At 47.7% G+C, this 12,328-nt stretch overlaps 1 protein-coding gene across 5 annotated transcripts in view; it reads left to right on the top strand.

Annotated features, from left to right (window-relative positions):
• The first annotated feature begins 1,729 nt into the window (after positions 1–1,729).
• samd11 (sterile alpha motif domain containing 11) overlaps positions 1,730–12,328 on the top strand; it is a 287,378-nt gene continuing 276,779 nt past the window's right edge. Inside the window, exons 1-2 of one of the 5 annotated variants that reach the window (XM_038773648.1) lie at positions 1,730–2,519; positions 7,074–7,165. In XM_038773648.1, the coding sequence (XP_038629576.1) occupies positions 1,889–2,519; positions 7,074–7,165 (723 nt within the window). In that variant the 5' untranslated portion in view covers positions 1,730–1,888. Of the gene's footprint in view, positions 2,520–3,033; positions 3,137–7,073; positions 7,166–12,328 lie in introns of those variants that run through there. The other 4 variants (XM_038773650.1, XM_038773651.1, XM_038773652.1 and 1 more) reach the window with 4 other exon arrangements.

Genomic DNA, 12,328 nt, shown 5'->3' with positions numbered 1-12,328 from the left:
AGAGCACTGTGTGCAGTTTTGGTCGCCACATTATAGGAAGGATGTGATTGCACTGGAGGGGGTTCAGAGGCGATTCACCAGATGTTGCCTGGGATGGAACATTTAAGTTATGAAGAGAGGTTAGATAGGCTTGGGCTGTTTTCGCTGGAGCAGAGAAGATTGAGAGGCAACCTGATCAAGGTGAACAAGGTTATGAGGGGCGTGGACATGGTAGATAGGGAGCAGCTGTTCCTCTTAGTCGAAGGGTCGGTTACGAGGGACAGAAGTTCAGGATGGGGGGTGGGAAGTTCAGGCGCGATTTGCAGAAAAGCTTTTTTACCCAGAGGGTGGTAACAGTCTGAAATGGTAGAGGCGGGTTACCTCACATCCTTTAAAAAGTACCTGGGTGAGCACTTGGCATGTGTTAACATTCAAGGCTATGGGCCAAGTGCTGGCAAATGGGATTAATATTGGCAGATTAGGTGTCTTTCATGCGGCGGTGCAGGCTCGATGGGCCGAAGGGCCTTTTCTGCACTGTATTTTTCTGTGATGATACGAGAACAGCAAGTCATTACAGCCAGGTTTGTACCAGATCATAGGGCAGATTAAATCGTAACATTCAAAAGGAGAATTGAAATGAAATGAAATGAAAATCGCTTATTGTCACAAAAGGCTTCAAATGAAGTTACTGTGAAAAGCCCCTAGTTGCCACATTCCGGCACCTATTCGGGGAGGCTGGTATGGGAATTGAACCGTGCTGCTGGCCTGCCTTAGTCTGCTTTAAAAGCCAGTGATTTAGTCCTGTGCTAAACCAGCCCCTAGATAAATTGGATAAAGACAATAAAAGAGGGGCAAGTTTATGGGGTAAAAGAGGGGGGAGGGGGCAAATTTGATAGCTCTACCAAAGAATTGACGCACTGTGTCAGTCTGTGCTGTATCCTTCTACAATTCTCTGACAGCGCCATCAATCACAAAAAGATAGATCCAAACATGTTTGATCATTACTTCAAATACTTAGCCAAACGTTGCAACAATATCCTGGGCAATACCCTGCGAATTTCTTTGGGGTTGAAAATTGACCTTCCCAAATATGGAGGCAATGTTTATTGAAATTAAAACCAAGCGATCATTATTTTCACGCGGTTTGAAAATGTCTTGTCAGTAGCAGGGAGGTTTGGAATGATGTGGAGGAGGGAATGTGCCATGATTAATTGGACAGAAAACTGTCACTGCGCCGTCCGTCGCGCACCCCCCTCTCTCTCTCTCTCGCCGCCTCGCTGACAGACTGTGATGTTTAAATGGGCCAAGTTAGCAGTAGCGTAGAGGGCAAATCATGTTTCGTCTATGTCTGAACCAAAGCGTGACTCCAGAAAAAAAAAATGTAGGTTGCAAATAAAATGTATGAAGCTGTCCAGTCGTAATAACTTCCTTTTTTTGTGTGTGGGGAAGAAATGCGGGTCTATTTAGAAATCTAAAGGAGGGAGTTTTTTTTGGGGGGGGGGGGGGAGTGGAAGGGGGGGGGGGGGGTTGGAAGAGAGAAAAACTTTCACATTTGGTGGAAATTGTCCAACTTTTTTTTGAAAAAGTGTGTTTTATCAGAGTGAAAGCTGAAATGCACGAGTGTGGTCGCCCACAGAGTTGGAGTTGGCCCCGCAGGTCTTGTTAAGGTTGACTGGGAAGAATAGAGGGGGATTTGGAAGGGGTTTGGGGAGGAGGAGGGAGGGAGGGGGGTTAAAAGTTTATCGCCCAGTGTGGTTGAATCGAATTTTAACCGCTGCCAGCCTGGTGTTCGGCCGGAAATCAGCAGAGGGTATCATTGGCAAGTGCTTTCAGCGCAAAGGTGGGTCGATAACGGATCAATAAGCATTTTAACCAACATAATGTGCACGGCCCTGAATACCTTGCCAAGATGTCAGGTAGGGACAGGCAGATGAGGCAGGCGGGAGAGGTCGGGGTGCTGGATCCCGGTCAAAGGGACAGGCCGTATCTGGTGGAGGGCTGGGGCTATCACAGGTCCAAGCTTTTCCTGCATCTGAACGGCTTCTTCGGCAGCGACAAACTACAGAGGGAACTTCTCACCGACGCGCTCTCCAAAGACAGGGGGCTGTTCCTGAGGATGCCAGCCATCAAGGAGGAGAGGGGCGACGGGGAGATGGTCATCCCGGCTCTGCCCGGCTACCTGGCCCCTCTGGACGCTGCCACGCTGCCCGGGGTGACCCCCCAGCCGCCGCCCTACCAGCACCTCTTCGCCCAGCACCAGCGCTCCTTCCTGGGGCTCCACGAGGCGCGCCACCCGGAGGAGCTGATGCTGGAGCGCTTCTCCTCCGTGCCCGACTTCCAGCCGGTCTTTGACAACGGGGAGCCCTGCATCGAGGTGGAGTGCGGCGAAAACAAAGCCCTGCTCTACATCCACAAGCTGTGCCAGGGCAGCAAGGGACCCTCCATCCGCTACCGGGGCGAGTGGCTCACCCCCAATGAATTCCAGTTCGTCAGCGGCAGGGAGACAGCCAAGGACTGGAAGCGGAGTATCAGGCACAAAGGTGAGTCCATGGCATCTCTATCTGTGTGTGAGGAGTGCAGAATGAGAGAGAGAGGGGGGGATGATTGCATTTATCAATGCAGATTAAACATGAACTTGGGGAGGGGGGGGGGGGGAACTCACAATTTACACTTTGCTTGAGAAAGTTTTATGCGTAAAAGTTGGATGTGCTCGACCCCCCCTGTTTGCACAAATGGATAGTACCCCCCCCCCCCCCCCCCACTACTGTCCTGTGGCAATGAACTAATTCAACCCAGCAAACGAGCAGAAAGTGTAATGAAAGTGGCTGCAATAAAGACAGATTGTTTCCCCTAAAGGGTCAGTCAAGGTGCTTGCAAGTATTTGTTGTTGTTGTTTAGTTTGTTTGCCAGTGGGGTCTGTGAGAGAGAGAGAGAGTGTGGAAGAGAGAACCAAACCAGGAAGTGAGATTGCTGTCCACAGTGTCAGTCCCCCCCACCATTCTCTCTCTTTCTCTCTCTCTCTATCCCACTCTCAACTGACAGGATGCTGGCGGCTGGGCAGAATTTTTTATTTTATTTATTCGAATCAATTTTCAGCGGAGCGACCTGCCCAGTTTCTGTCTGCTTGCCAATCATTTTGAAAGTTTGAAGGAAGTCGGTGAGTGGGTGAAATGCAATGATGTGGCTCTGCTCGGAGAATCGATCAATGCCTATTGATCAGGAGGGGAAACGATGAGGGTTGTGGAGGGAGGGATAGGGGGGGGGGGGGGGGGGTGTCTTTGCTGTGTCTGAGGAATGATTTGAAGATTGAGTGAGCCAGGAAGTGGTTATTAACCCGGGCACAGAATACGATCAGATTGGACAGAGTGTTAGTTTATATGCCCATCCCATAATAAGCAGCCTGTTACTGAGGATCGATCAGTTGCAAACATGGTAAATATGGGTTTGGTATTTGCTGCTTCTGTGTGAGTGGGGTGGGGTGGGGGTGGGGGTGGGGTAGAAGGTCGTGTATTCTGACTGCCTCTAAACCAGAAAGACGATCAGCCACGTCCTGGAATCTCGGTAAGGTGCCCGTCCGCCCCTCGCCTGCCACACAACCGCGGCTCAAGGGGTTTGTGTTTTGATGCTGGTGGGATTGGACTGGGATGTCCACGTGCCGCCGAGACCACGGTGTCTGGCTCTGCTAGTGTTAGACCCTCTGTCACCCTGTGTGTCCCTGTCTGGGTCTGTGTCCCTCTGTCTGGCTCTGCTAGTGTTAGACCCTCTGTCACCCTGTGTGTCCCTGTCTGGGTCTGTGTCCCTCTGTCTGGCTCTGCTAGTGTTAGACCCTCTGTGGCCCTGTCTGGGTCTGTGTCCCTCTGTCTGTCTGGCTCTGCTAGTGTTAGACCCTCTGTCACCCTGTGTGTCCCTGTCTGGGTCTGTGTCCCTCTGTCTGGCTCTGCTAGTGTTAGACCCTCTGTGGCCCTGTCTGGGTCTGTGTCCCTCTGTCTGTGTCTGGCTCTGCTAGTGTTAGACCCTCTGTCACCCTGTGTGTCCCTGTCTGTGTCTGTGTCTGTGTCCCTCTGTCTGTGTCTGGCTCTGCGAGTGTTAGACCCTCTGTCACCCTGTGTGTCCCTATCTGTGTCTGTCTCTCTCTCTGTCAGCCTGTGCCTCTCTGTGTCTGTCTCTCTCTGTCAGCCTGTGCCTCTCTGTGTCTGGCTCTCTCTGTCAGCCTGTGCCTCTCTGTGTCTGTCTCTCTCTGTCAGCCTGTGTCTCTCTGTGTCTGTCCCTCTCTGTCAGCCTGTGCTTCTGTGTCTGTCTCTCTCTATCAGCCTGTGCTTCTGTATCTGTCTCTCTCTGTCACCCTGTGCTTCTGTTCTATCTCTCTCTGTCAGCCTGTGCCTCTCTTTGTCTGGCTCTCTCTGTCAGCCTGTGCCTCTCTGTGTCTGTCCCTCTCTGTCAGCCTGTGCCTCCCTCTCTGTGTCTGTCCCTCTCTGTCAGCCTGTGCCTCTCTGTGTCTGTCCCTCTCTATCAGCCTGTGCCTCTCTGTGTCTGGCTCTCCCTGTCAGCCTGTGCCTCCCTCTCTGTGTCTGGCTCGCTGTCTGTGTCTGCCTCTCAGTCTGTGTCTGGCTGTCTCTGTCAACCTGTGTCTGGCTCGCTCTCTGAGCCCGTGCCTCTCTGGCTCTGTCTGTGTCTGGCTCGCTGTCTGTGTCTGGCTCTCTCTTAGCCTGTGCCTCTCTGTCTGTGTCTGGCTCGCTCTCTGAGCCCGTGCCTCTCTGGCTCTCTCTTAGCTTGTGCCTCCCTGTCTGTGTCTGGCTCTCTCTCTGTCTGTGTCTGGCTCTCTGTCTGTGTCTGGCTCTTTCTCTGTCTGTGCCTGGCTCTGTCTGTGTCTGGCTCTCTCTCTGTCTGTGTCTGCCTCTCTGTCTGTGTCTGGCTCTCTCTCTGTCTGTGACTGGCTTTGTCTGTGTCTGGCTGTGACTGTGTCTGCCTCTCTGTCTGTGTCTGGTTCTCTCTCTGTCTGTGACTGGCACTGTATGTGTCTGGCTCTCTCTCTGTGTCTGTGTCTGCCTCTCTGTCTGTGTCTGGCTCTCTGTCTGTGACTGGCTTTGTCTGTGTCTGCCTCTCTCTCTGTCTGTGTCTGCCTCTCTGTCAGTGCCTGTCTGGCTCTGACTGTGTCTGCCTCTCTCTCTGTCTGTGTCTGCTTCTCTGTCGGTGCCTGTCTGGCTCTGACTGTGTCTGGCTCTCTCTGTCAGCCCGTGCCTCTGCTCGTGTGTGTCCCTCTCCAGCAGTGTCTGGCTCCGGGACTGTCTGCTCCTGTTGGTGTTGAGCACTGTGTGGCTGTGGCAGTGTGGGAGGGGGATTCTGGAAGTGTCTCCCTGGCAGAGTCTGGCTGTGGGAGGATCTGTTTGTGACAGTGCTGAATGCCTGGCTGTGGGCAGTTTAGTGTGTGTGTGTCTGCACTCTGTCCAAATAACATTGATACAATCGCCATTGTTACCATGCGGAAAAGTGCCGCACTTGCTCACAGTTACGTGGCTTTAATGTAAACCCGCAATTATCTGTTGGTATGGCGGGAGCAGAATGAACGCAGCGGAAGGGAAACGCATTTTGCCAGTTTTTTAAAGTGTCCTTTCCAGTTTTACTGCGATTCCTGGGATTTGCTCGTAACTAATTAAACGTCTATTTAAGGAGGACTGTGAACGTTGGAGAGGTGAACAAACAAATATATTTAGACCTTACCGCGCACACACTGATAGACACACACACACAGGCACAGATACACACACACACAGACACACACAGATATACACACAGGCACAGATACACAGACACACACAGATACACACAGATATATACACACACACAGGCACAGATACACACACAGGCACAGAGATACACACACACAGATATATACACACATACATACACACACAGGCACAGAAACACACACAGGCACAGAGATACACACACACAGATATATACACACATACATACACACACACAGGCACAGAAACACACACATGCACAGAAACACACACAGGCACAGAAACACACACAGATACACACACAGGCACATATACACACACAGGCACAGAGATACACACACACAGATATACACACACAGGCACAGATACACACACAGGCACAGAGATACACACACACAGATATATACACACATACATACACACACAGGCACAGAAACACACACAGATACACACACAGGCACATATACACACACAGGCACAGAAACACACACAGGCACAGATACACACACAGATATACACACACACAGGCACAGATACACACACAGGCACAGAGATACACACACAGATATATACACACATACATACACACACAGGCACAGAAACACACACATACACACACAGGCACATATACACACACAGGCACAGAAACACACACAGATACACACACAGGCACAGATACACACACAGATATACACACAGGCACAGAGATACACACAGGCACACACAGATATACACACACACATAAACACACAAACACACACACATAAGCATCCACACATATACACACACAAACATCCACACATACATACACACACACATACACACTGACACACACACATCCAGATACATACACACAGACATACAGACACGCACATATACACACACATACACTGTAACAAACACACACACAGATACACACACACAGGCACAGAGATACAAACACATATAGACACAGATACACACAGACATAGATACACACACATGCACATACAGATACACACACACATATTCACACACACAGGTACACACACATATACAGACACAAAGAGATACTCACACACAGATACTCACTCACACAGATACACACACATACAGATAATCACACACACAGATACACACACAAAGATACTCACACACACAGATATGCACATGCACACATACATACACACAGACACACACTCACAGATACACACACTCACAGATACACACACTCACAGATACACACACACTCACAGATACACACACACACAAATACACACAGACACACACACTTTATTCTGCGCAAACTGCATGGTCTCAGGGTATTCTTTTTGTGTGTTTTGTTAATAATTCATTTTGTCTTTAACGCAGGGAAAAGCTTGAAGACGCTTATGTCAAAAGGAGTCTTGCAGGTACATCCTCCAATCTGTGACTGCCCTGGGTGCCGAATTTCGTCTCCAGTGGTAAGATTGTTGTTTTAACACCCAGGCCCCCAAAATTTAAGTCTCTCTATGGCTTTGTTGTGGATAATAAGAAATGCCATTTTAACCCAGGCCTGATCCGGGTGAAGTTCCCAGGAAGAGATGGTCAGAATTCCACCCCCCCCCCCCGCACAGTTTAGCAGCTCGAGACAATTTTTAATTCAGGGACCGGCGATGATTTTTTAAATTCGGGAAGCAGGTAGATGTCAATGTGCAGGTCAACTTTTAAAGAGATCCCGGGAATCTTACCGGGACGTCTGAACTAACTAACTTTCCCATTGTGGATAATGAATAACTCCCAAGCCTGTCAGCTTTGAGAGACAGTCACACTGCTCCACTCTCACTTGGCATGGGGGGGGGGGGGGGGTCATTCGTCAATTTGTTGGCCAGGTCCCAGGGTCAAGCCTGGGTAGGAGGAGGAAAAGAAGTTTGGCAAATTCACAGCAAAACAAGTATTTTTTTTTTACAACCTCCCTTCCTGGCCTTCTGTTACAGTTCAGACTTGGGTTTGGGTTAATTAAACTGACCAGAGAGCTATCTTTTCTTTTTGAGGTTCAGTTCCTGTTGGGGAAATTTTAAATAACCAAACAACGTATTGATGTCAGTAAACTAAAATGGGAGATTAAGTCATTATTTCAAACTAATTATTTGTGTGCTGTACACCTACTTGGCACATTAGTTGCGGAAGGGAAATTCAATTCAACGCTTTATTCGATCGCCCTGATAACATTGCTGAAAGTGGTTCAATAATTTTGCAGTGATGATTACCCCCCCCCCCCACCCCCCCAGCCCCCCACATCTCCTACAGTTTAAAAAAAAAGTACAGTACTCAATTCATTTTTTCCAATTAAGGGGCAATTTAGTATGGCCAGTCCACCTACCCTGCACATTTTTGGGTTGTGGGGGCAAAACCCACGCAGACAGGGGGAGAATGTGCAAACTCCACACAGACAGTCACCCAGAGCCAGGATCGAACCTGAGACCTCGGCGCCGTGAGGCAGCAGGGCTACCCCACTGCGCCACTGTGCTGCCCCTACCTCCTGCAGTTTTAACATTTGTTGGGTTTTGATCTGCACCTTAACTGCATGATGTTGTGTAATATATGCCCGAGGATCTCAAGGTGGGTTCTGCTAAGACAAGTACACTATTTAGATTTTTTTGTTCCTGAATAAATGATTCTGCTGGGAGGGTGGGAGGAGAGCACATTCCGGACAAAGACATTGGTTGCTCTGCAGAAGTAGAACTTCAGAAGCCAGTGTTGGTGGTTGGGATGTTTTTAAAATCATAGAAAATAATCCCTACAGTGCAGAAGAAGGAGGCCATTTGGCCCATCGAGTCTGCACCAGCCCCCTGAAAGAGCTCCCTATCTAGGCCCAATTTCCCACCCTATCCCCGTTACCACACCTGGGGGTAAAGTAGGCCAATCCACCTAACCTGCCCATTTTTGGATTGTGGGAGGAAACTAGAGCACCCGGAGGAAGCCCACACAGACAGGGGGCAAGTGTGTAAACTCCATACAGGCAGTAACCCAAAGTCAAAATCGAACCTGGTCCCTAGAGCTGTGAGGCACCAGTGTTAATCACTATGTTGCTGTGTCGCCCACGGCTAAAATAAAATTCAGTCAAGTTTAAAGAAGTTGTTTCCTGACAGCAAGCCTGGAAAGCTGGGAGCACCTGGCCAAATTGCATTTTTTTTTTGTTGCTTTTTTTCTCCCCCCCCCCCCAGTTTAGTGTAGCCAGTCCACCTAGCCTGCACATCTTTGGGTTGTGGGGGCGAGACCCAGGTAGACACGGGGAGAATGTGCAAACTCCACACACACAGTGACCCCGGCCCCTCAGCGCTGTGAGGCAGCAGTGCTACCCACTGCGCCACCGTGCCACCCCAAATTACATTTGACCACAGAGCATTCCTCCTAACCGGGCTCCCAAAAAATACGACATTGAGAACTTCTCCATTTTGTAAACTGGGATGAGTGCATTACTAAAGGTATGTTCTTTCATTAGACTATTGGACAGTGTCGAGCAACAGTGTGTAGATGTGGTATTAGAATAGTCTTATGGAAATGAGGGTGTCATTTAGTTGCTTGGATAGCCCATAGAATCCCTTCAGTGCAGAAGGAGGCCATTCGGCACATTGAGTCTGAACCAACCCTCTGAAACAGCACCCCACCTAGGCCCCGTCCCCCGCCCTATCCCTATAATCTCACCTAACCTGCACATTTTTGGACACTAAGGGGTAATTTTATCACGGTCAATCCACCTAATCTGTACAACTTTGATCTTTTTTGGATATGTAACTCACATGAGCACACATTTAAAACCATACAATATTGTACTGACAGTACCGTTCAATGTTTCATGACAGGCAGTGTAGGACACTCAGCTATGCACTCTCGATAATATTGATAGTAAGACAGTCTCCGAATGGGGGTGGTGGTTGGTGGTGGCTTAACCCACTTAACTTTTGGACATCTGGAGTTTCCAATTTTATCATCACTGTAATTTTCAAAATGCACCCAAGGCCATTTGGTACCAACATGAAAGATCCGATATTGACACAGCCCATGACTTTCTTTGGTAAGAAAGTACACAGTTCTAACAAAAAAGCCATAAAATTGAGATATCTTGCTATTGTTTATGAAAGGCCTATTGTTAATTGTTTATTAATGGCCATCAGAATTCCACAACTGGAAGAAGGTGAATTTTTAAAAGTTGAGTCGAGAAGCATTTTGAAGTTAGTGGAGATAGTGTGAAGATTTGTTTTTTGGTAGCCTTAACATGCAGCTGAGGTGAGACACTCACTGATAAATCTTGTTACCAGGCATTGTCATTGAATATAATTCTACTACATGTGACTTCTAGTGATAAGAATGTGGGTTAATATTGTGCAGGTTAATATTGTGCAGATCAGTTTTACATCACAGGAGTCTTCGGCATGGCCGTATCTAATTGAAAAGTCCATTCCTCTTGGTAGTTTTGTAAGAGTGCTGAACTTTGTACTCTGGTGCGGGACACTGCAATGTCATGACTATGTAAACATTTTGTCTTAAGGGCCTCTTTCTCTTACCTTTTTCTCTCTCTGATTTAGCCCCTTTTCTATGTTCCACTTTTTCCATGGGTACCTGTTCAAGCTTCCTTTTCTTCGGTCAGTGGTGTCAATAGGTCTTACTGTAACTATAAATAAAAGGTACAGATTTACCGAGCATGGTGGCCACAGATTGATTGCATGAAGAGGAAGCTCTGGTAGTGAGAACACTTGGCTTTTTTTTAACCCAGTACCTGCAGTCAACATTCAAGTACAAAGTGAATGTTGTTAATTGCAATCACTGGTGATTATTCCAATAACATTTTCTTTACGACTGTGAAGCACAGTTATGACATAGGAACAGGAGACCGTTCAGCACTGTTACCCTGCTCCCCCATTCTCCTTGAATCGCTGCAGTCCTTGTCTTGGCTGAGAAGTCAACTCCAATTACCCACCTTAACTCTATATCCCTTGATACTCTTACCTAACAAAAATAACACCAAGAATGTTGGTGTAAATCAACATATGGAGCATGAAAATATAGGAGTGCAGGGGTAGGAAAAGGTCATGTAAGCTAGTCATGTTTATTCCATTGACCAGAAACCTTTCAGGACTCAACATGGCTATAATTTTCCTTCTCCCATTCTGAATTGCTGAACTCTTGATATAAAAAAAGAAAAGATCTGTCTACAGTGTGTATTGTTGAGTTTAATAAGCAGTAGGTACTTTTGTTGTTTTACATCCAGATATATTGTTCTAAAAGACCATCAAAAGTTATATCAGTTTTTTGTGACGGACCTTAATCTTGCACGACAATCTCTAGTGTACATATAATGGGCTACAAGTGTCTTCCATAGATGGGCAGTTCTGAGGTCCAATTTCTATCAACCCTTTTAATGTTGACGTACAAAGTCTCTTAGTCAATTACTAGGGGATACTAGGGGCTTTTCACAGTAACTTCATTGAAGCCTACTTGTGACAATAAGTGATTATTATAGGTTTAAGGTAGGAGGGGCAGAGTTTAGAGGAGCTGTGCGAAGGACTTTTTTTTACACAGAGGGTAGTGAGTGTCTGGAACTCGCTGCTGGAGGTGGTGAAAGCAGGTACGATAGTGATGTTTAAGGTGCCGCATAGGAAACTGTTAAATACGTTAAGAGCTCATGGTGTTAAGGGCAAGATCCTGGCATGGATAGAGGATTGGCTGACTGGCAGAAGGCAGAGAGTGGGGATAAAGGGGTCTTTTCAGGATGGCAGCTGGTGACTAGTGGTGTGCCTCAGGGGTCTGTGCTGGGACCACAGCTTTTCACAAAAGACATGAATGATCTGGAAGAAGGAACTGAAGGCACTGTTGCTAAGTTTGCAGATGATACAAAGATCTGTAGAGGGACAGGTAGTATTAAGGAAGCAAGGGGGCTGCAGAAGGATTTGGAGAAGCTAGGAGAGTGGGCAATGTAGTGGCAAATGAAATACAATGTGGAAAAGTGTGAGGTTATGCACTTTGGAAGGAGAAATTTAGGCACAGACTATTTTCTAAATGGGAAAATGCTTAGGAAATCAGAAGCACAAAGGGACTTCTGAGTCCTTGTTCACGATTCTCTTAAGGTTAATGTACAGGTTCAGTTGGCAGTTAAGAAGGCAAATGCAATGTTAGCATTCATGTCGAGAGGGCTAGAATACAAGACCAGGGATGTACTTCTGAGGCTGTATAAGGCTCTGGTCAGACCCCATTTGGAGTATTGTGAGCAGTTTTGGGCCCCGTATCTAAGGAAGGATGTGCTGGCCTTGGAAAGGGTCCAGAGGAGGTTCACAAGAATGATCCCTGGAATGAAGAACATGTCGTATGAGGAACGGTTGAGGACTCTGGGTCTGTATTCGTTGGAGTTAGAAGGATGTAGGGGGATCTTATTGAGACTTACAGAATACTGCGAGGCCTGGGTAGAGTGGACGTGGAGAGGATGTTTCCACTTGTAGGAAAAACTAGAACCAGAGGACACCATCTCAGACTAAAGGGACGATCCTTTAAAACAGAGATGAGGAGGAATTTCTTCAGCCAGAGGGTGGTGAATCTGTGGAATTCTTTGCCGCAGAAGGCTGTGGAGGCCAATTCACTGAGTGTCTTTA

Source organism: Scyliorhinus canicula, chromosome 16 (assembly GCF_902713615.1).
Source record: "Scyliorhinus canicula chromosome 16, sScyCan1.1, whole genome shotgun sequence".
Taxonomy (NCBI): Eukaryota; Metazoa; Chordata; class Chondrichthyes; order Carcharhiniformes; family Scyliorhinidae; genus Scyliorhinus; species Scyliorhinus canicula.
This window is presented reverse-complemented; position numbering and strand designations above follow the sequence as displayed.